The sequence below is a fragment of the Ursus maritimus genome, unplaced genomic scaffold, assembly GCF_017311325.1.
Source record: "Ursus maritimus isolate PB19 unplaced genomic scaffold, ASM1731132v1 scaffold_5, whole genome shotgun sequence".
NCBI classification, from domain to species: domain Eukaryota; kingdom Metazoa; phylum Chordata; class Mammalia; order Carnivora; family Ursidae; genus Ursus; species Ursus maritimus.
The window spans coordinates 36,861,082-36,884,662 of NW_024426663.1; the positions used below are offsets into that span (position 1 = coordinate 36,861,082).

The window sequence follows — 23,581 nt, forward strand, 5'->3', positions numbered from 1 at the left end:
CCTGCACATGGGGAACGTTGGGCTTTCTGTAAGCCTGGCTCTTTGCTCTGATTCACATCCTCCACAATCCAGCCCCAACCACCTTGCACACTCCATCCCATATACAAACCCAGGCTCCTGCCACACTAGTTTACTCATGTACCTCAAGCATTTTGAGCTTTCCTGCCCTTCTGTTTGCACACACCCTCTATGTTCTGCTGAGACCATCCCACACTCCCTTTGCACGCACTAACTCTCCACCCATAACCCCCAACTCTTCCTCCCTGTCTACCCTAGTTTAAGTCATCTCTCCTTCGGACTTGGGGCCAGGTTTACAGTCTGTTCCTTTGACTGCAGACTGGTACTGCCACTGTTTTTCCATGTGAATGTGGTACTGCATTATTGGCCATCAGAGGACTTCGGGTATAGAGCACTACGGCAGACTCATGTGATGTACAGACTCCGATGCTAGACGGTGCAAATCCTCTTCTGCGCCTTCTTAGCAGATAAAATCAGGCTGCTCTGCTAACTTTCTCATGCTTTAATTTCCTCATCTGTAAAGTGGGGACACACCGTTATTTACAGCACCCCCTTCACAGTGTGTAAGGACTGTAGCAGTTCGTCTGTATAAATCACTCTCTATTACCTATTATTCTTGTGTGGCCCCTGTTGTATGACCCTTCAGGACCTAACACGACGCTCTGCGCATTCTCAGGGCTCAGCGAATAGGTAAGGTTGGTAACAAGGATGCTAATTGATGGACTTCATTTTAATATCTAAAAGTTCCCCAGAGTTCATAGGAAAGACATTTTCAAAGCAGGGGCTGATGAAGAAGGGCTTCTCTTATGCACTGGCCCTTTAAACTAACGCTATCCCGAAAAAGCCACCTGGTTGAACTGAGTTTCCTGGAGTAGAGAGGGAAAGCCGGGCACCTTACTATGTGCATCTATATGGACTTCACCCACCACGGCAGTGGGAGGAGAAAGATGTCCTTGCTTTTACAAAGTTCTCTGAGAGAGCTACCTGAAAGCCGAATGGAGGTGATTTAACTCCTCACGGCAGGAGAGCGGGGAGGCAAAGGTGAAGGAGCACACTTCAAGGGAGTCACAGAGCCAATGGGGAACAGAACTGGGAAGCACGTGGTTCTGTAATTCCGCGGACCTACGATGGGAAGTGACTGTGGACGGAAGTTAGTGCTTCCGCAGTAGGTTCGCTTGGAAGTTGTGAGGGTAAATAAGCCCAAAGTTGGAGATGTTAAATGTGGAAAATGCTTACTGCGCTCACATTCCAGCTGATAAATGAGTCCCGTACAAGCATGTCTCAACAGACACAGAGCAGCCACCGCCTTTTCCTAAGGGTGCCATCACATTTCACGGAGTAGTTCGTGAGCAGAAAACATCAAGGCAACGGCCTACAAGAACACCAAAATAGAGCTACTACCCTGGTGTTCCACGAGCAATGGCATGAGGGAGCCCAGTGTGGATACCACTCACTTTACACTTTGTGCAAGAACCACTGTTCAAATTTGGAAGAAAGCTGCATGATTACACAGTTCACTGGGAAGATAATTAAATCCCTTGTATCCTTTTTGTTTCATTACATTGCCTGCTCCCTCCAGTGCTTCCTTTATGAACCAGAGGCAGGATCCCCTGCTTGGCTCTGCGACAGAGCGCGCCAGAGCTCCCCGATACGCTCTGCGTGTGCTTACACAATTTCAGAGACACGCTGACTAGATCCAGGAATGAAGGTGCTCCATAACCACAGGAGGACAAATGTTATAAATGGGACTGGATTCTGCCAAGAGGCTTTGCCAGAGACCTTCAGGAGAAATATATATTCAGATTTTACAGAAGCAGGTTTAAAAATCCTGAATCATATCAAATGTGAAACAAATTAGGAAAATCACTGAATGTCTCAGCCAAGGAAACAAATGCATATTTTCTAAAGATACATATTTCAGTTTATTATTTCTCCTTGTGATTTTACGAGCAGATACACGAAATGATATGAGGACACGCTGTGGCTGGAGCTACGCTGCAGGTAACACAACACTGTTATAAAGAAGGCAGGAAGCCAAACCATGTTACCATTTAAAATCCCTCTGACCTCCTTTCAAATGCTAATGCCAAGATTTGAAAAAGCTCTAGCAGGATGAATAAAGACTAAAGAGAACCTCACCTGTAAAACACAGACTTATTTAAAACAAAGGGTGAGCTCCTAGAAAAGAGCAAGGAGCATTTTGGAGATAAATAACACGTCTGTCTGCCTACCTCTGTCTGCCTACCTCTGCGGTGAAAAGGTTTATATACTGGCTGTGCAGACAGAGGGAGAAAACCCTAAACAAATTCCCTGGGCTCCTCCTCACAAAGGGCTGATCTGTGAGCCAGCAACGGGGCAGCCCTGGACCACAGGGGCAGGTACTGTGAGAAAAGCTGCTGGTCAGACTCACGAGTCTTTATATCCCTTCCAGAATTTTTTCCTGTAGAGCCCTAAGTCATTTCAGGTCACTTTCACATCCAAAGGATCTCCGAGTCAGCAACCCTGCTGTGCCTCCCATTTCTTGGGCACTTACAGGAGTGAGTTGTTGCATACCAGGTGGACAAAGAATATTATCAGGGACCGGTGGTGAATGAAACTAAAAAACTCAGGTCTTATTCTCCATGTTGTCTGTTTCTGTTCAGTAGCCATACTCCAAAGCGTAGCCTAACCCCAGCCATTTAATGTTGAATGGCCAACGGAATGGCATGTAGAGCAAGACACGAGTCAAGACATAACAAGAGTAGTAGTGTGGTATTTGGCTCCTCCCATGGTTAACTTTTGGACAGCAGGCAAAGGAGAACCCCATTGTTCACCTCAATACCACAAACAGTTATTGGGTACCCATCTATATCCTAGGTATGGGGTAAATGCTGGGATTATGTAGAAAGCTTTGATAGTTACTATGTCCCCTGCAGGGCTCTGTCCAATTGGCTACGTGTTCGGCATGACCTTAAGCAGATTTCCAACACTGCCTATGGCACTGCAGTGTTCTCTCAATATTCAGTCCTATGCCTCCAGTGATCAATACATGCATTGGTGAGAAAGTTGGCTAGTATTAGGGGAACAACCTGTAGGTACGAATTACAGCAACGTCAGGCCCCAACCCCGCAGACTTCAGTTTTGAGCTCAAGACCAAAATTTCATCAATGATGTGAATTAATCAATGGCACTAATTTTCCCACAATCTGCTACTTCACAATGGATCTTCGAATATGCATGCTATATTAACTACTCTCAGAACCTAGGCCAGGCCCTTAATTTTTTGAAGAATATATTCCTACTAGCTGTGGGAATGACAGAAGAGTAGAAAAGTCATTAAATTGCACTTATTTTTGGAAGGCTTAGCATACCCACTTCTTTGTAGTGCCTTCTAAATTTCTAATTTTCTTTCATGTTTCAATTCAATGAAATTTCTCTGTGATGTCTCTCCCCACTCATAGAATATTCTCTCCAAAAGTATGACATTCTTCCCTCTGCTACAGCCCTGACTAATTAAGTTAAACTTTATCTGCTTCCATACAACCCCGACATCTCCCATACTTCTCAAGGGCAAGGACTATACCTTCATTCCTGTGTTATCAGCATCTACTACGGCACCAGACTCAGAGTGTTCTGAAAACAGTCTAAATGCACATTATTTCAATGGCATTTATGTGTTTATGCTCTGTCTCTCAACAGGCTGTAATATATCTGAAGCTGTGGTTCACACCTCTCTGTATAGAAATCCGTTACAGCCCCTCTGGTGCTCAAAAAGCAAGAGGTCATCCATAAATCTGTGGATTGGTAAAATAATCCTCCAGTTAGAGACTGTATTTCTGATTACAGACTTCTTTTTCCAAACAGATTTAAAATCAAACACAACTTCATCTTTGTTTTTACAAGACCCATTTTTGGAGCTATGACTTTATATTCTACAGTCAGCAGGTGACACAGCAAGTAACTCACCAGAAATGAGAGGATCAGTGTGGATTTTCTTTCTCCACTCACATTCATGCTTCTTGTGGCCTTAACTCTCTAGGCTTTATTCAGCTTACATTTGAAATAGAAAATGATTTATGTTCAAATTCATTTGTGTGAGGGGGGAAAGGTGTAATGATTGCTAGCACCCCTTCCTCCATTATTACCAATTTCTGTCATTTACAGTATATGAGTATATTTTCACAATTCTTTTTTTAAAAGATTTATTTGGGAGACAGTGAGCGAGCGCTCACATGGTGGTGGTAGGAGAGGGAGAATCTCAAGCAGACTCCCTGCTGAGTGCAGAGTCAGACGTGAGGCTCCATCTCACGACCCTGAGATCATGACCTGAGCTGAAACCAAGTGTGGGACGCTTAACCAATTGAGCCACCCAGGCGCCTCTGTATTCACAATTCCACCTTTCGAAGGAAATCCAACTGTCAGACTGAACCTTCATTTCTGACCCCACAGTTTAATACCACTTCATCTTCCATTGCACTAGAATAAAACTTACTTAATGTTCCTGAAGAAAATCACCCTTAGGTGATTTCCAAACAGATTTCACCAGTGAGGTTCATAAAATGAAAAGAATTCATGTTATTTGTGATTTAGAATAAGAAGTTAAATTAGGAAGTGACTGTGCAGATGTAGGAACATGGTTTTCACGATATAAATAACCAGAGAATTAATAATCTCTTCTCCTTTGTATTAAACCTTAGACTACTGAATACTTTTCTCAGCAATAAGACTGAGTGTGTATGGGTGTACCACAGAGAAGAACCGTAGAACTTTAGGAGAGAATTCTTGGTACCAGCTCTTTCTGATGACCTGTTTTATCTGTACAGCATGGACATAAAAAGATAATACCTTTAGCAAGAGCTCTATAACTTCCGTGTGGACAAGCCCATGCACCGGTTCTCCATTGATGTGTGTGATCAGATCCCCAGCCTTCAGTCCTGCCTGGCATGCTGGACTTCCTTCTTCTACATTCTAAAGTCCAAGAAGAGAGTATATATTCGTAAGCCAACAAATGGCAACCCTAACATCTGCTGTTTCTTCTGGGAGAATATTCTGAGTTAATCAGCAAGTGATCCTAAGCTCCTAAGAGGAAATCAAGAAGGCATGGTTATTATTCCTTTTCTGTCATCATCCTAAAAAAGGACCATTCCTTATAAAATTTCAGGTGAATGAAGAAGGTAAGATTTTTTTTTTTTAAATAAAAGAAGACCAGAAAAAAAAGAAAAGAAAAGAAAAAAAAAAACTAAAAAGGAGGGTGGCAAGAGGACTGTCATTGACTATTTCCACCAGCTTGCTATACAGACTGGATAATCAAACACGAAAACTGGACAGAATTATGAGAAATTACTAGTTTTCGCTAAATTTAATGCCACCCCATAAAGGGAAAGGGCATGAAACAGGACCCAAATGCCAGCTTAACAGAAAAACTGCTTGCAAATGGGTCTCAGCCAACTTATTCATTCTCCAGGATGGGTGGGAGTGAAAACTAACAAGGATGAGAGGTGGCTGGTCTTACCCAAACAATATGGTGCACCGTATAGATGTCACTGTCTCCCACATACACCCGGATGGCTCGGATGGTAAAACCATAGTTCTTCCCGGAACTGTGGATCACAACAGGCTGATGTGGACTGGCGGAAGCTGCTGAAGAATCTCGGCTGGGAGAGGAATCTCGTGAAGAAGAAGGGTCCGAGGACAGGGAGTGGGGGGACATTGGACTTCCCAGGGGAGAAACAGCAAACATGTCTGCAACACAGAAGCCAGTCATCAAAGCCGATTCTGATCACACAAACATCCATGCAGCCAGCCCACACCGCACCAGCCCTGCCATGATCGGGAGCTTGGCTGTAACAGAAATCCATTCCTTTCTAATAAGGAAATTATATAAAAATATTTATATTGCTAATCAGCATGGCTTTCCAAACAGAGGCTGTTAAGAAAACTTCAAAAGTGTCTTTATTTTAACTCATTTTTCAATTAATTCTCTGAAGTTATAATTTCTTAATTTTCTACACTAATGAAAACACACACCAAACTTAACTCCTACCTGGCTGTGATAGTTCTAGTTAGTATGTTTTATTTTAATTAAAGAAACAAATCACAAATGCACACATTTCAAGTACGCCTTTACCCAGAGAAGACTGCATGGCCTAGAGTAAGCGATCCTCTGGCTTCAAATCTTGCCCTCAACAACTTGAACATGGTCCTTCTCAAACCTCCATGGTCAGGAGAGCAATTTATCAATGCACCAGTTGCCTTCTACAGTATTACTGAACTAGTACTCAGTGAGTGATTTGGTTCAAGAAACACTGAGCTATCAATTTCTCCATGAAAGAATCACTCCTCATTACTCCGATTGCAACGGACTGTCTTCCCATGTTACCTACCATTCTAACAACGATGCTGAGAGGATAATACAGGTGAAACAGAGAAATTTTAAGAAAAACTTAATTCACCTTCCACAACACCAATTCTACTCTGTTCTTCTCGTTCTATAAGCAAACACACTTCGAATTTACTGTTGCGATCACTGTTTCAGCTCTGTGAACCTAAACAGATCTTCACTGGTCACGTGAAACTTGTGTGTGTTTGACAAGAAGAACAATCTGCAGAAGATGCTGAGGTTGAAGGGTGAGCCCCGTCAGAGCCAGGCTCCTAGGCGCCAGGGCCACTGAAGACTCACCAGGTGCACTGAGGACACTGTGGCCACAGCGAGCTGAAAGTATCCACACTATCATTTCTTCCAGTTCTTAGGTCTGGCCAAAGTAGAACAAAGCTAAGTGTCTCACTAGCCATGCTCCTTCATTTTGTGACAGTACCTGGCACTTGGTACTCTTCTGCTGGCTACCTTTTATCTAAAGGTCAAAAGGCCAGGTGAGGAGACACACACTGGTGGGCAGGGAACTTCTAACCATGCAAGCAGGAATGGGACAGAGTGGACACACACACACACACACATCGAAACTGCTGGAAAGCCAAGTCCCTGATCCCTTCCCTCATGATAGTTTCTGTTATTGCCCCAAATTGAACAATTGCTCTACTGAACCGAGATGTGGGCTTTCTCCCCAGCTTTCAACAGCAGACTTACCTTCCCAACTGCAGCTGCCCTGGGGCCACGGCCTTTGGGTTACGAATGGTCATTCAAACTAGGGAGACAGGTGTTTGCTTTACGGTACTAAAGAGGATGTCTCCCAGCAAAGAGTATGCTAGTGTGAGCAGTATCCCCACAGGGGCATTTGTTTCTATCAAATTTCTTTCTGCACCAACAGGAAATTTTGAAAATATCAACAATTCCTTTTAGACATGGTCTGTGTTCTTCCAAACGCAAGCCATCCGCAACAGAATTCAGTTGCGACCTGCAGTCCCTTGCCGCCATTTGAGAGGTAAGTCACCAACTCTTGGGTTTGTTTTTCATCTCTTCCAGTGGAACTGCTGTAGACTTAGTGGTTTGTGGAGGCGAAACCCAGTTGTGGAAAAATACCGCAATTCCACAAAACCATAATTAAACTTCGTCTTCCAACACAGGGAAGAAAATGATTTGACTACCAGTAGGAGGAAGCATAGCTCAACAGACAGGGTGGAGAAAAAAGCATAATTTCAGTGCTGTCTGTGACTCTCTGCATCCTCAGAAGTGAAAAACTTACATCCTCCATGTCTATTTCCTCATTAATTAGATGAGGAAAAACTATACTTCGCTTTCCAACACAGATGCTATAAACAGCTTGGTGAAGTATATAAATGATGCCCAGTCTAGGGAAGAAAAATTATTCAGAGGAGGTAACGTTACCACATAACTTGGGGATGGGGGAGCAGAAACGGAAAGAAAACAAATACGAGAAGGAAGGCTTTGTGGGAAGGAAGCCAGCCTCATCTCCTGATGCAGAAAGAAGCCAGAAGAAATCAGTGACACATGCTGTCTGGGAGCTCTGGAGTGACTGCAGGGAGAGGCTCCCGGGAGAGCTGAGCCGGACGGGTACCCCCATTACGGCTTCTAGCCATCCTGCACGCCCATCAGCATTCCAAACTGGGGAAGGGGGGACACATGCACAAATCACACAATGTCATGCGAGTAGATGTCTCTCTACCTCCTGGGATCATGAGGGACAGAGCACTGGCAGAAAGGGACTTTGTGACTTTCCCCGAGATTTTCTTTTTTTCTGTGCTTTCTAATCGCTGCCGGGCCATGTGAGAAGCGGGTTCACTGGATGGCTTTGAGGAATTATCTGTACTGTCCACACACTCGCTTCGTCCATTTATCTGATCCAAGTGCTCTGAAAAACTGCCAACTGCACAAAGAAGAAGGGATAAACACGTTCAGGGAAATCTGGGACAGGAGAAGTAGGGAGAGGGGAAGAGAAAGGGAAGGAAGAACAAAGTGAATACGTCCTCCCCTGTGGCTCACGAGCCCTTACGGTGTCAGGCAAACGTTACAAACACATGACTGGTTGGAGAAAGGCGATGTGGAGGAGGAGGAGAGGAAGAGGCGTCCATTCAGGTTCACTCTACCTGTACACGAGTCTGCTAGTTCTCAGCCTGTGATTCCCCTTAACTAGAAGATTCATTCCTTTCTAGAATCTGTATCTTACAACCCTTGTGGTGATAAGTCCTCCCCCTTGCTTCCAACCCATGGAAGCCCATGCTATGAACCAGGCATTGCCTTGTCAACGCCATGACCGCCCACTGTATACTATGACTATCCTGTGGTATTAGCTGTTAATAACGTGGACAACGCTGTTTGTGGTAAGTGGACATCACCTCATTTCTTTGTGTAGACTTCTGCCTGTGTCACCTCCTACCATCTTCCTAGGACACACCTACACTACGCTCATGCGTTAACTGACAGAAGAGTGCCTGAGGTGTCACCTTTGACTTCTCCTGCCACATGCCCCCTTAACACTCTCTGTTCCTTGCAAACTCACAGGACGACAAAGCCTATTACCCACTGCGTTACTCAGTGGCTCACTACGTCTTCCTGGCTTTTCCTCTAGAAAGTGTCATTCACCCTGTCCTGAAGTTACTGGACCACTGGTAAGATCCTTTCCCCTCTGAGCCAGCTGTGCCTTCTTTATTTTTAAGCTTATTAACCCTTAAGAGGTGTTTTGTTTGTTTGTTTGTTTGCTTGTTTTTAGTTAAAAAATTGGGACTCCCCTCAGGAGAGGATCCCAAGAGAATATAACCACGCAGGAGGCGATAAAAATGGAAAATCACTGACATCTGTCTGGGCGAGGGCACAGATGAAGAGTGAAAGCTTCTGAGCAGAAGAACATGCAGAGTAACTCCCCAGAGAAAAAGGTGAACAGGCCCCCCTTTTGGTTCTTTCTACTTTTGCTTTTGGAGACTATTAGTTTTCTATCTTTTTTAAAATCACTGATAGTTGACCTTTGTCTATCCAGAAAAAGTAACACCTATCTCATTTTGACTTCTAAATGCTGTGTTACAAGCCCCCGGTGCTTTAAAAACCATTAACACAATCGTCACCTTAGGCTTTGCAATCCATGCAGACAATAGGATACCATTACAAATGATCCTTTGAAAGACCAGACAGCACATCTTAAGGCACGTAGTAACACTCTTTGCCTCGGAAAGAGTTAGGCTGGGTAAGACTTAACTCAATTTCTGTTCTGCTGAATATACCACTCAATTGCATAGCTCAAGTTTGGCCTTTGTGCACAGGAGATGGCAACCTCCCTCTAGGTGGGGTCCCCGCTAAGGGAAGCTGGGACCTGGGAGAGTGCTGTGGGTACAGGGAAAGATTCAGACTTCCACGTGACACCCAGTGACCTACAGAGGAAGACAATCTGAAGGGAAGTATCAGCAGCCTTCCTACTCCCATCCACCAAACTCAACCTCACTCAAGTCCATCTACCCTGTGCTCTCTAAATAAAGAAATCAACAGCTCAAGAACTTGACAAAAACTGCGTCACGAACCAAACACCTTATCTCAAAAACCTTAAGCTTCCTTTTGGGTAAGTTACACGCTCTTCTCCTTGCTAATGGAGGTGGGTGGGATCCTTGACAGGTGCAAAATGAAAAGCTGAATCTCTTCACAATGAATAATGGGTTTAACCGAGCACTACACCTAAGACTTCAGGACTTTTACTTTTCACCGATTCAAAAGCAACGTAGTCATGAAGAAACGGAAGGAGGAATAAAGCTATACCTCCCTAAATGCCTGAATGTGAATACATGGTATTCTTTTCTGTCATCCCTTCCTCTTGCCTCCGCCACTGCATTTCATAGCCCTGGAGATAAGCATGCATTTCTGTTCTGCCAATGGTGGATAATGTCACCTTAATGTTCTGTAAATGTCAAGGGTTCTTTCTTTTTGATGGTGGAGCAATATAAAAATCAACAAATTTAATTTTACTACAGTCACGGTTTTCAGATTTCCTAATTACCCTTGGCCATGAGCAGATCAGCTCATCTCTCTATTCTGTACAGCCCCCAAGGTCTTTGAGTATTTTTAGTGTGTATATGGGGGAGACAGAAAGGTGGTTTGAATCAATTAATCAAAATGCATGGCAGGACCTAAGCAGCTTTTTTTTTTTTAATTATGAAAGTAATCAATCAACTGCTTACATACCGTTTCCCTCCCTTTCCCTTCGACAGTGCTAATGGGGACCAGGGCACGGAGACTAAGTGATCCACCGTATTAAGAGAAAATTTTAAATGGAGGGAAGTATACTCTATTCAGAGCATGATCATAAACTAGGAAACAGAGACCTTAGTACCCAGAAATATAAAATACTGAGATAATTCGATTTGACTTGACTACTAAGAGAACTAAAAATAATTAAGAATCTTGGACCACTATGTTGTGTCTACACTATTTCTATGTAACTATTCTCTTGGCTTTATAAAAAAGTAAGGGTGAGGGGAATTATCCTACATGGCAACAGCACTGAGGGGAAGAGGAAGAAAGAAAAAAACCAACAACAAAACAACACATTATTTTTCCCCATGATAAACTAGAAGCACATGTGAAGGTCCACAGAAGCAAACTTTTCAGCGAGGCTGAAATAAACCTAGCCTGTAAAATGTGTTTTCTTGAAATGATTTTAAAAAGAGTTATGCTGTGAATATTCAGTTAGATAAAAAAAAAGTTCATAAAAATTCTTGAAATCATTCATGGTTATCAATATAGCATACTGAATATAGCTTAATGAAAACATTTATCATGGCGACCCTAAGCCATATCCATGTTTCATTTTTTTTAAAGCATAAATGCACACTGCTCTGTAGAAGGATATGCTGTTGAAGAAATTGATGTAAACCAAGTCATATTTTAAGTGCACTTGGCTTGGTCTGAGGGAAATGCAAGTTTGATCATCTAATGACACATTAAGCCTTTTAAAATCCTTTGAAGATACTGTCTCTGCTGGCAGGAAGGTTATTTCACACAAAAGTGACACTATAAAGTGCTCTCCAAGAAAAGCCCAATCCCCTTGACTGCCTCACCAACAGAGACCGATGTCTGGGGAATTTCTGTACTCCAGTTACAGTAACTGGGACAGTAGCTTGTGTCTGGAGTGGGGTTGTTTCATATGCACATGAAATATGCACATGAAATACCGATTTGAATTGTGTTGGTATTTCTCACTCTCTCCTCCCCTCTTTTTTTTTATTATAATAATATTTTTTTAGTATATTATGTTAGTCACCATACAGTACATTCCTGGTTTTTGATGTAAAGTTCGATGATTCATTAGTTGCGTATAACACCCAGTCTCTCCTCCCCTCTTAGTCCTAGATGCATGGAGATCATCTGGGAATCTCACAGAATTAGCATCTTGCTGCACTAAGAGTCCAGTGTGGATATATGTAAGTGATTTGGCACAACATGGCCCCCTAACAAAAACCAACTCCTTCAGAGAGACCACCACCCACTCCAACACCAGAAGGAAAGCTGGCTTTATATTGTACCTTATGGGTGATTTCAGCCATTTTTGAGGGTAATTTTGAGCATGTCGCTGTCTGAAACAGTTCCTTACTCCTAACTTTGAATGAGACACAATTGTGCGAGACCCGCTTTTGCATCAACAACAGAGAACACAACACGGTCCTTAGTGTGTTCTGACTGCCATCCGAGAATCCCACCGAAGCCCAGCTGTGAAAGCCAAGGCTGGCTCTCAGGTCAAACTGAAGCAAGGAGGGTTTGCTCTATGGCCATGTGGTCAGGACGGGTGACCGCAGTTCATAAGAGCTGATCCCCCAAGTATGAGACGTGGGGCCGTGGAGCAACACAAAACAGCCATCGTCACTGCCTAGTGAGGCCAGCCTGGGATTGCGAACACCGGCCATTGCTTTTCAAGGCGGTGGATAATGGGAGGACAGCAGACACCACGCGCAGGCGCTTACCCGACAGCGTCGAGCTACTGATGGTGCTGGCCGGTGTGGTGACCTCGGGCTCCTCCTGAGCGCTCTCTGCAGGAGGAAGGACTGGCTTTTCTGGTTCCTCAGGCAGGTCTCTGGGGCAGGGAGCAGCTTCATCCTTCTCGGCCTCTGTTGAAATAGCCAGTTTGGGAAGCGGGCCAGAGCTGAGTTTACGTCTGTTGCTTTCAGTATCTGAAGAGTTGGATGTGGAGAACTGTTGCCTTAATTAAAAACAAAACAAAGTCACGTATGCAAACATGCTAGGAAACTGTGTTCATGGAGACTCTGGGAAGAAATGAAGGACAAAGGGAGCTGAGGCAAGCCTAACCAACGCATGTCTAGTGCAGTGGTTCTTAGAGCGCAGTCCCCACACTGGCAGCAACAGCATCACCTGGAACTGGGGACCAAGGCACAGTCTCGGCCCCCATCCCTGATCCAGTGGAGCAGACACGCTGGGACGGGCCTGGCCATCTGTGCTCTCACAGGGTTTCCAGGAGAGTCCGATGCTCGCTCAAGCTTTAGAACCACTGTGCTAGCAGCGACCACTTATGACCCTTCTTAACAGGCGTTCCACATACATTTCAGAATATTCCGAACTCCAGCTGAATGTTTCTGTGGACGGCAATGCCGTGCTCTTGGTTTTGTCTCCAGGGTCTTCCTTCTCTTCTCCGGAATTCTGAGTTATTCGGTCTACGCTGCTGAAAACCTGTGAGGCGAAGCGTTGGTGTTTATTACTATCTTCTTTAAAGAATTTGTCAGAAAAACCCCAAACCTTGGGAGAAAATTCTGAGAGTACGACTAAAGTTTCAGCTGGGGCTGGGTATTCAGAAGGTACTTCCGACGCTGTTTACTTGAGTCCTGAAATGCATGGTCCGTGTATCTGGTTTTCTCTCCTTGGAGCGGGGACCTAGGAATTCATCACCCTCTCGCCCTATCTCCTTATGGACTTTGCATCTCCAAACATAGTCCGCAGACCCTTTGGGGTTTCTAAGCCCTGGGGTCAAGGCACACCTTACATGACTTTTTTTTTTTTTTTTAAGATTTTATTTATTTATTTGACAGAGATAGAGACAGCCAGCGAGAGAGGGAACACAAGCAGGGGGAGTGGGAGAGGAAGAAGCAGGCTCATAGCGGAGGAGCCTGATGTGGGGCTCGATCCCGTAACGCCGGGATCACGCCCTGAGCCGAAGGCAGACGCTTAACCGCTGTGCCACCCAGGCGCCCCCCTTACATGACTTTTTAACCATGAAGTCCATCAGAAAAAGAAAATCACAGAGAAAAAGATTTAATGGCCACCAGTCAGGAGTGGGAAGGAGAGAAATGAATTGGAATTGAGTGCAAAGAGAAGAATACATTACCTGTTTTAAGACGTGTGTGTGGGGAGGTAGCATATGTTTGGTTCTGAGTCAGAGATGTTTGTTTGGCTTATAAATCACATACCTAGACGGGCAGCTTCCTATGATGGGACTGGTGTTTCTGAAGGGGATCAGAGCTTAGGCAGCCCTGAGATCTTTGCTGTCCCACAGGACAGATGGAAAGAAAAATCAGGAGTGGAGAGCCCAGGGCAGGAAGCACTGCCTAACATGCAACACAGCCACTTGCTGCTCTCGTGGGAGCGGCCCTTAGAGGGCCTATCATCTACTGCGGTGAGGACCAGGGTGGCTAACGAAGAGGGGACAGCGGACAGCGGGAAGGAAACAGAGTTGAGGGCCCGGTTTGGATGGGCCAGAGCACAGGCACGGGGGAAAACCTGTCCTCGGTGTGATCAAAGCTTCAGTCCTGGCTCTGGGCAGGCCGGCCAGCAGCCCCTCCAGAGAGACCCCACCTCTCCATTGCCTTCCTTTACACAGAGAAGGCAGTGCCGGCCCATTTGCAGATGCACTGTATGTAGTAGTCATGTACAAAAAGGTAGAGAACACCTTATAAACCCTACATGTTACAGAAGAGCTGAACAATCATCATGCAAAATGCCCTGGCAACAGGAAATGCACAGCTACCGAAAATAGCAAAAGGGAGGGCGGGGGGCCCTCCAGGTTCCTCTCCATTTTCCTAGGGCCCTGTCCAGTCTCAGGACTGTCCGGTTTCTTTTTAAGTGTAACTTTTTTCATCTTAGCACCATCAGTAAAAAGCATCCTTCTCAGACATCGATTTTATTATCTTATCCCATTTCCAAAATTCTAGCTTGGCTTCCTCCGGCCTGTGTCATATAACTTACATTTTCTGTTACTGGCTACAGGACTTTCTCATTCCACAGCAATTATTCCCAATGGTCCTAGCTGATGTCAAGGACTCTGACTGCCCCCTTGTGTTGCATCTGAGTGACACTAGGAGGGGGCTGTGCATACAAGGACTCAAGCTCAACATTCTTCATTAAACGATCAGAGAAGCGGGGGACTCCTCCACAGCCTGGCACTGAACTAGACTCGGTCCCACAGGGCGAGGTCAGCATATATACAACTACTGTGTTCTCCGAAGACAGTACTACGAGTCCACATCTGGGCCTCCAAGAAAAAAGATTCTTACCTGTGGAGAGTGAAACAAGCAGGGAGGGACTCTGGATTATCAAGATGGTGGGGTTGGTCACTTTTCCGAAACTAAAAGGAATTTTAAGTATAGGAGACTCCAAGCCTCAAAACACTGTGGGTGATCTTGTCCAGCTGTTTAGGGATGCCCGCTATCTGGCCCTAGGGTAGATTCTCTGGAGAGACCCTGCATGTTTATGCCACATGTCACTTACTTTTGAAAACCTGTGCGAACAGGAGGAAAACTGCCTTATTTCCACGTTAAAGTCTTCATCGTTCGTGTCATCTTCTTCCTCCGTCTCCATGTGATGATACTTCTCTGACCGAGCTGCACAGAAATGTTTGGGAACAATTCCAATTACTCAGAATTTCAGCTTTTAATTTAGATATATTAATTAGGAGCTTCCATATCAAAGCAGCCTTATGTGTAATAACTCACAGGTTCAAGACTGGATGGTTCTATCATAAGTGGAGATAATTTTCTACAAAGTAAAGGTCAAACAATGTTTTATGTCAGATAATTCACGTACTATCAAAATAACTCGTGTCATCCTCGGATTCCAATTGGGGAATAAATTCTGCCTTCTGTCTCAGCAAACTGTTCCAGTCTAAAGAACGGAAGAATCGATGCTGTTTGACTTCATAGGCACCACCTTAGGGCAGAGAGGGAAGGAAAGGACAGAGGGGAAGATGTTAAACTACCCTCCAAGCAAAACTTTTAAGAACAACCCCCACCCCCTAATCTATCAATAAAGAAATAAATTAAAGAACCATGGAAATTTTACTTTTTCATTCTACAAACAACACCCCTGACAAAAAAATTTCTTCCCCATAATTTATCAGCAGAGGATTCAATTTTGCTAATAGCAGTTGCTACCGCACACTTTTTCTTTGTTAATTTTTCCATGACTTCCTCCATTTTTCAAAGGTTAATGATGTGGCCACTTAAAATCACATTATGCTGAACCTGGGGACGTGGACGCACATTGGCCCAAAGCAGACTCGCTCATTACAAAACCAAAGAAATTCTAACAAGGCGCAAAATGTGTTCACAGCAATATTTCCTCTGGAGGCAAGGTTAATAAAGATGAATTTTTCCTAAATAGTATATAATGGTTTCCATTCAATTTTCCTGGATTGCTCGTTAACATAGGTAGGACTGATTCTGTAGAAAACTGGCAAACCTTGTTTGACAGATTTATAAATCATGGGATGAAAATCAGTCACAATTCTTAAGTTTCAGGCTTTTTTTTTTTTTGCCAAGTCAGCATGACTATGCAATTCAGTAAAATGTTTTTAATTCAGTTCATAGTTTTATTATTTTATTATTTTTTAAAGTGTTTTTTTTTTAATATTTATTTATTTGAGAGAGAGAGACCACAAGCAAGGGAGAAAGGCAGAGAGAGAAGCAGACTCCCTGCTGAGCAGGGAGCCCAATGTGGGACTCGATCCCAGGACCCTTGGATCATGACCTGAGGCAAAGGCAGACGCCTAACCGACTGAGCCACCCAGGTGCCTCTCAGTTCTCAGTTCTTCTAAAGAAGGATTTGGAAGGGCAAGCCCCATCAAAATATCACACCATACCCCCGGAAAGAGAAGAAAGCGCACACATTACACATAGCGTGAGCATCAGGCTCCTGCCTGACCCTCCCCCCACCCCCCAAGCACAGACTGTTAAGGAGTGAGAGAAGGAAGAGTCTATTCTGAAAAAACACCAGGAAGAGAGATTTCACACAAGACTAATAGAGGATCTAATCACCTCCCTGCCAGGAGACGCCCTATAGCGGTGACATAAATGGCTCTTTCATGCACCTGCCACAAGGCTTCCCAACCTGTCCTCAATACAGTACAAAAAAAGAGGAGAGAAATGTAAAGTGAAGGAGAAACGGGTCTGGGTGTTGAGGTGGGGGAACCGTCTGCGGGGTTCAGAGATGTGGCTGTGTCCCCATCTGACTGCTCTAGCGCCAGGGCAGGTCGGAGCCCCAGACCACGTCAGGACTAACTAGTGTTTTGAGAACAATGTAGAGAAAAGAGCAAAGTGGGAAAATCACCCCAGGAAAGGGAGAAGAGATTCTTCATTAGTAAGCGTTTGATTAGAGTCTTTGTCCAGGATCGCCCACTGGCATTGTCTGTGTTTCAGCCCAACAGCGAAGCCTGACATTGGCCAGGGCGGCGACAGCGCTAGCAGTTCCGACAGGAGGGCTGACTCGGACAAGCGCTGCACTGCATACCAGAGGCGTCTGCTTTCCTTTCATTATATCACTGAAAGCAAGCCCACGAAACAGGCATTCTGTCAACTCCACATGTGCATGGGGAAACGAAGGATAAGCAATAAAGCCTAGTGGACCACGCACACCTACTAAGTGAAATTTGGAGAGGCTGAGCTGAGGTCTGTTTAAAAACGGCCAGGCCCATCCTCGCTGTCATAATGCCAACACGCCCACACAAAGCTGCCAGACACTCTTCCAGCGTACTTATCTCAGAGAGGCTCAAAGATCTTAAACATCTATCCAGCTCCCTCACTGTGCCGACGACACTGAGGTCCACGGGGTCAAGCTTACCGAGTGGCGCACTGCACACCACACTGCAAGGACTCTCACTTCCGCTGCTGCTCATGGGGACACACCAGTGACAGCTATACTCAGAGGTCGCTCAGCTTTACTCAGAGAAGCACAGTTCTCCAGATCTAAGGGCTCACAGGGCACTTCCAGACCGTAGTGGAAGGGCTCGCTCGGGTTTTCATTCCCCCGCCTGCCACTCTTTGGAACCCGAGTCAGTGAGAACGTTCACTTCATCTCTGTGGATGATGACAAGTGGGTCCTCTCCACAGAGTCACAGCCCACAGGTGACCCAGCTCACATTTCTCACCCTTTGGCCTTTGTGCTCCCCTGAGAAAAGGTTCCCTGACCATGCAGTCCTGTTTCTCATGCACTTTTACCGGGATGGGGAACAAAAGAATTAAAAGGACACACTGGGGAGAAAAGACCTCTGGGCTAAACTGCTGGGGCAACGTGGATGATGGCATTATGAGCCCGATACAGACGATCGAGCACAGGAACTCATGCAGGTGACAGTGCTCATTGCGAGAATTCACCATGCAGGGAAGGAAAGGGAGCGGACTATGTCTGGAGCTCCTGTGATGCACTACGTTAATGTCCTTGGTAGCTTCATGACCATGCTTGCGTTCAGTGTAACAACATGCCCATCTTCCTAGATTAGGGAATTGTGACCCAGGTCATGAAGAATCTACTCCAGACCTCCCAGCTCATACACAGGTGGGAGTCAGTCACCTCTGAGTAGCTAGAAAGTCCAATGAATCAGGCTGCCACTCAATACTTCACAAGTTCAAAAGTCTAGTTCAAGTAGGACAAGTTTCCAAATTCTAAGTTGTGCTTCACACTAATGTTCTCCCTTGAGTTTTTCTCTCCTTTCATGGAAGTTTCTTAAACATCCATTATGTTCTTCACACTCCTTTTCTCAGCCTCTCTAGTCTCTCGGGCAAATGTGAATTCACACATTTTCACGGTGCATTATTTTGCCCGCTAAATATGCATTAAATCCAAAATGCTGTCATTGGAAGCAGCATGGCAGGCCTGCGGGATTCTCAGCCTCAGTCTCCGGGCCCTACTGGGATCTGTCACGTTGGACCTGCCTGTTTGCCAAGTACTTTCTGAAAACGCTAAGAGCTCGGGCAGGGTCTTTTAAATGTCTCTTTTGAGCTTCTGCTAGATTTGCCTCTCTAATTGTCAAACCCTGAAAAGAACAGAAGTAGCAGTCAGGGAGAAAATGCACAGAGAGATAACTCACAGCATATAATATAGAAACACGGGTGTGTTGACCAGCATCATAGCCCTGTTTTGTTGAAATCAAGCCCAATCAAGATTCCAAGTCTTTTCAGAGGAGGGAAACAGGGAGAAGACTCAGTGGGAAAACTCTCCAAACTGACCCAAGAACACTGAAGAGAAGCAGGCTCTTGGGAAGGCATGTGCCAATTCTACTGTTATCTTTGGTCACACCTCAGGACAACGCTTCCCTGGGACAGCTCAGTAGGACATATAAATTGATACTGGTGTTGTTGCAGGACCAGCTGAAAATGCCACTGCTTCTCCTATTTGGCTCAAGTGAGTAAAAATTCACTCCTTAAAACTCCGTCCCATTCAGATCTTGACGTGGATTGTCTGATAGCTACTCATATCTCTGGGGCCAGAAAGCAAATGTGATGGCAGGTCACAGAGGGTAGGGAGTAACAACTTTGCTAGTCACTTCAGACAAAAGGAACACCAAATAGGGTGGGAAGAAATATATTCCGTTCAAAGAGTTCAGTCAGCTCAAAGGTAGGGGCACCACCACCATTTCTGTATCTCGGACACCCACAGGGGAAAGTACGAGATTATACAGGCAGGAGATTAAAATGACAGTAGGAGCGGCAGCAGTGTCATTCCCGGTTCTAAGAGCAGGAATGGATGATCTTTTATCCTCACGGAAATCCTGTGAGGTGGTACTCCTCTAAGCCCCATTTTACAGAGGAGGAAATGAGGCACAGAAAGGGAAGCTTCCTGCCCACAGTCGCACAGCAGAGATTTAAACTCAGCCAATCTGACTGTGGAGTGTGTGGCCTTAATTTCCATCTATATTGCCTCCCCTAGCCGAAGGCCCACTCATCCACTGCAAAAGGCGTACAGGCACATGGTGGTGGTCCAGGAAGAGGCTCAACTCAAAACAGTTTTCCAGAGCCAGCCCGGAGTTTCAGTCTTCTTTGATTTGCTAATGCAGTCAAGGGGATTTTTCTGTACAAAGCCAAAGAGTGAATACTTTAGGCTTTGCGGGCCGTACAGTTTGAGGACTCAACTCTGCCACCGTACTATGAAGGCAGCTACAGACAATGCGTATGAATGGCACTGCTGTATTTCAATAAAACTTTATTCAACTCTAGTAGCACCGCATACTTAGGCAAGAACGGAGCCCTCCAACCGGGGGAAGCTGTGGGCAAACATGGAGAGTAACGTGTATTTGGAGCTGTTGCAAATTACTTTTGTCTTGGAAAAACTGAGGGAGAGAATGATTTGTTCAGTATTTTCTGGTATTTCTATTAGAGTGAGGTAGAATGAAACAGCTCAGAGTAAATAACCCATTAAGTCAACAACTTACATTGGTGAAAATTATGGATACTATCTACTACGTGTGTGTGTGTGTGTGCGCGTGCGCGCGCGTGCTGTTGTGTTTATAAGTAATATTTAGACCCATCTAGATAAATTCACATACTGGGGCAGGCTAGGACTCTATACTGGGATCTCGGTCTATTCAGAATATAAGGAAGAGAAGGAGCAGAAAAAAACCTGTAAGTAGAACAGTCGGGGGAAAAATAATCAGCAAGAAATAAATCTATTATCTCCTTAATCTTGAAAGCCAATGGTTTTAATCCTCCTTCTTGGGCTATGGTGCTGATGACCATGATGAGACAGCATGGTTCAACCCCAGACACTCATTTCTAGTAATTAATTAGTTCAAGTACTGATAACCCATTTCAAAGCCTATAGATAGGAACAGGCTGGGTCAAATCTTCCTGGGAATATTTATTTAAAAAAAAAATTAAACTAAAAAAGCTCTACATCTCAAATCCTCTGTTTTAATTTATTTAAGATGCATGATTTTCAGGATAGAAGAGTTACGTTGTGCCCTTGGAGGTTTTCTTCCAGACAAGCTTTATTTATTGAAACAAATTAGGCATAACTTTTGCTTTGCAAAAAAAACAAGAAAAACAAAAATCAAAGACAAACAACAAGTAACCCTCCTAGTGTACATACTGCTCTGAACCAGGAAAAAAAATCCAAAATATTATTATGATGTGTTGTAGTCATGTCCTACATCAACTAACAGATGTTTCTTATGCAAAGAAAAAAAAAAACCAAAACCCAAAACACAAACAAAAGCCTCTGAGTGCTCCACAAAGACATTATTTTTTGCATATTAGCAAAATTAAAACATATGTGCTCTAACCTGTTCCCAGTCTCTCCAGGGGATTCTGCCTAAGAAGCAAGGTAATCAGATCCTGGGCATCAGGGGGTGGCGCCTCGTCCTTTTCCGGCCAGTTGATCTCATCTAGAAGGGAGACATGTCGTTTACAACTTTAACGCTAAAATGGCACCCCAGGTCCCGGCAGCCTGCGGGGGGAGGGGGGGGGGTTTGTTACAGAAAGAGAATTTCAGGCTCCATCCCAGACTGAATCAGAATCTGCATTTTAATAGGACTGTCAGCTGGTTCCTGGGCCCCGTCAAGTTTGAGAAGCACTGTTTCAACAGACAGGAACCAGCACAGCTTTCAACAAGCCTGGGAGAAAATATTTCAATAAGCAGTATCTTCCATTTGCTTTTTTGATCCTTTTTTTTTTTTTTTTCGTTTTTGGCAGACTTGGCTCAAAACAAATTATTCCTTCTAGTTATTAGAGGACTTAATATGGTGAAAACTCTACACCTGTGTTTTAGATGGTCCCCCACTCCTCACCCCGCCCCCCCAGGGAATCCTGAGAGTAAGGTTTTTCTTTCCTACTGTCCTCAAATGCGAATTTGGCCCCAGCCTTACAGTTCTTCAGCTTCCAGAAGCACAGATTAATTTTGCAAAAATAACTATTTCTAGAGACAAATGAAAGGCCAAAGTGTTAAGCTTGAAGACAAAAAATCTAAAGTAATCATGGTAATAATGAAAGTATTTAAAATCTGTCATAAATATTAGAATACGTTCTACATTCCACAGGAGTTTGCCTGAAGATAAGGTGTGCGTGCTTGTGTGTATGGAAATGCAATAAAAACATGAGTTATTTCTGTGTGTGCCTGCCTCCAGCTTCCTCTGCTGCAGTTTAAATCTGATTTGGAAAATAAAACATGAATATGCATCTGAGCCGTAAGGCATCGAGAACAAAGCCAGCATTTGCTGCTTGTGTTAATTAAACAGTTGATTCCTCTTGCCATTCAGGCCTTGGTATATCAGAAAACAGCCTAGTTATAAATCCATAAACAGCTCAGATATTGTGGAAAAGGGTTATACACTGCAGGCAACTCACAAATCTACTTTGTTAAAGTTTACAAATATGCCTGGCTTGCAAAGTCAATGATAGAGAATAATGCCCTGATTAAGGGACTCCTCATATCAACATGAATGTTCCCTCTCCTTCCACTGTTAGACCCTGTAGCACAGTCCAGAACGTGGCAGAGTGGGTGATGGGGGTGTCAGCCATGAATGATAAACTTTGAGGAGGAGAGGCCTTTTTGATCTATGCTTCCGGGGGAAATTTATAAAAACAGCAGGTAGGGTAGTAATAGAGCCTATTTAATTATCATTTAGTTTTGCCACAAGCCGCGTAACAATAGTTAGGGTCAGCATGTAGGTTAAGATCTAAAGGTTATTGAATTTTAAATGAAAGATGAACAGCTGTTACAGAAATAACATTACACCATAACAACCACCAATGAAATCATTAACAATCTGTGGATTAAATTTGCTTCCTTCCCATTCTCATTATTTATTATTTGGTAGACATTTGTTTTAGGGTTTATTACATTTTTCTTAATTTCTTCATTGTGCCATTAGCCATTTTCCCCCATTTATGTAAATGTTACCCACATTAACCTTTTCTTCCCTGGTGCAACTTTCCTATTATGGAAAGGAAGACTGGACGGCAATGAAATAATCTGCAAATCCCACGTGAATTTCTTTTGCAGAAAAGCACACCATAAAAATTAGTTACACTGCTAGTACATTTCCAAATTCCATGTTAACGAAACTTCCTCAGATCAATTTTCAACACAAATAGATCTCCTGAGATTTGTGAAAGTCAGTTATGCGCTATGATGAGTGAGTTCTTTTAATTTGTTGACTAAACTGTTTGATAAAGGTTAACATTTTAGTAGTTAAAATGGCAATACTCCACAGAATTGCATGAAATAGCTGTTTCCCAACAGCCGCTTGAAGATAACTCCTGATATTTACCACTGATGACTTGTCCAAATAGCTCTTCTGGAGTATCCCCAAAGAATGGCACGCATCCAACCAGAAATTCATAGAGGATAATCCCCATGGCCCACCAGTCCACCGGCTTCCCATAGCCCTGCCTCAGAATCACTTCTGGTGCAATGTATTCAGGTGTGCCACAGACCTAAAAGATGATTGCAATATTAGAATAATTGGAATATTAGACATGAATTAAAATGAGCAAGATGGCTACACACCAATTATTTTGCCCAGAGTGCACCTGCTCGACCACATGGAACCACACGGACAAAGAACTTAGGAACAGCAATTACAAGTCAGTATCCGTAACACCAAAGGCAATGAAATATTTAAATAGCAAAAAAGGGAAACTTAAAATGCTGCTGTAATGTTCAACTATGTGTAATGAGTAATTTCGAATTGAGGGTCTGACCCTATTTGGTGGTTTTACTTATTTCATAGGATTAAAACATTTTTAATCCTCAAAGTTAATATAATGATGCATTTTTATTTTTATTTTTATTTTATTTTATTTTATTTTATTTTTTTTTAAGATTTTATTTATTTATTTGACAGAGAGAGACAGCCAGCGAGAGAGGGAACACAGCAGGGGGAGTGGGAGAGGAAGAAGCAGGCTCATAGCAGAGGAGCCCGATGTGGGACTCGATCCCGGTACACCAGGATCACGCCCTGAGCCGAAGGCAGACGCT

At 44.0% G+C, this 23,581-nt stretch overlaps 1 protein-coding gene across 2 annotated transcripts in view; it reads right to left on the minus strand.

Annotated features, from left to right (window-relative positions):
* The window catches only part of MAST4 (microtubule associated serine/threonine kinase family member 4), a 161,124-nt gene that overhangs the window by 12,792 nt on the left and 124,751 nt on the right, over nucleotides 1-23,581 (minus strand). The window contains exons 15-23 of one of the 2 annotated variants that reach the window (XM_040622219.1): nucleotides 22,872-23,037; nucleotides 20,886-20,987; nucleotides 15,419-15,541; nucleotides 15,104-15,216; nucleotides 12,945-13,072; nucleotides 12,352-12,587; nucleotides 8,079-8,279; nucleotides 5,510-5,739; nucleotides 4,843-4,965 (exon numbers count right to left, since the gene is read on the minus strand). In XM_040622219.1, the coding sequence (XP_040478153.1) occupies nucleotides 4,843-4,965; nucleotides 5,510-5,739; nucleotides 8,079-8,279; nucleotides 12,352-12,587; nucleotides 12,945-13,072; nucleotides 15,104-15,216; nucleotides 15,419-15,541; nucleotides 20,886-20,987; nucleotides 22,872-23,037 (1,422 nt within the window). The remainder of the gene's footprint in view (nucleotides 1-4,842; nucleotides 4,966-5,509; nucleotides 5,740-8,078; nucleotides 8,280-12,351; nucleotides 12,588-12,944; nucleotides 13,073-15,103; nucleotides 15,217-15,418; nucleotides 15,542-20,885; nucleotides 20,988-22,871; nucleotides 23,038-23,581) is intronic. The other variant, XM_008691344.2, reaches the window with a different exon arrangement.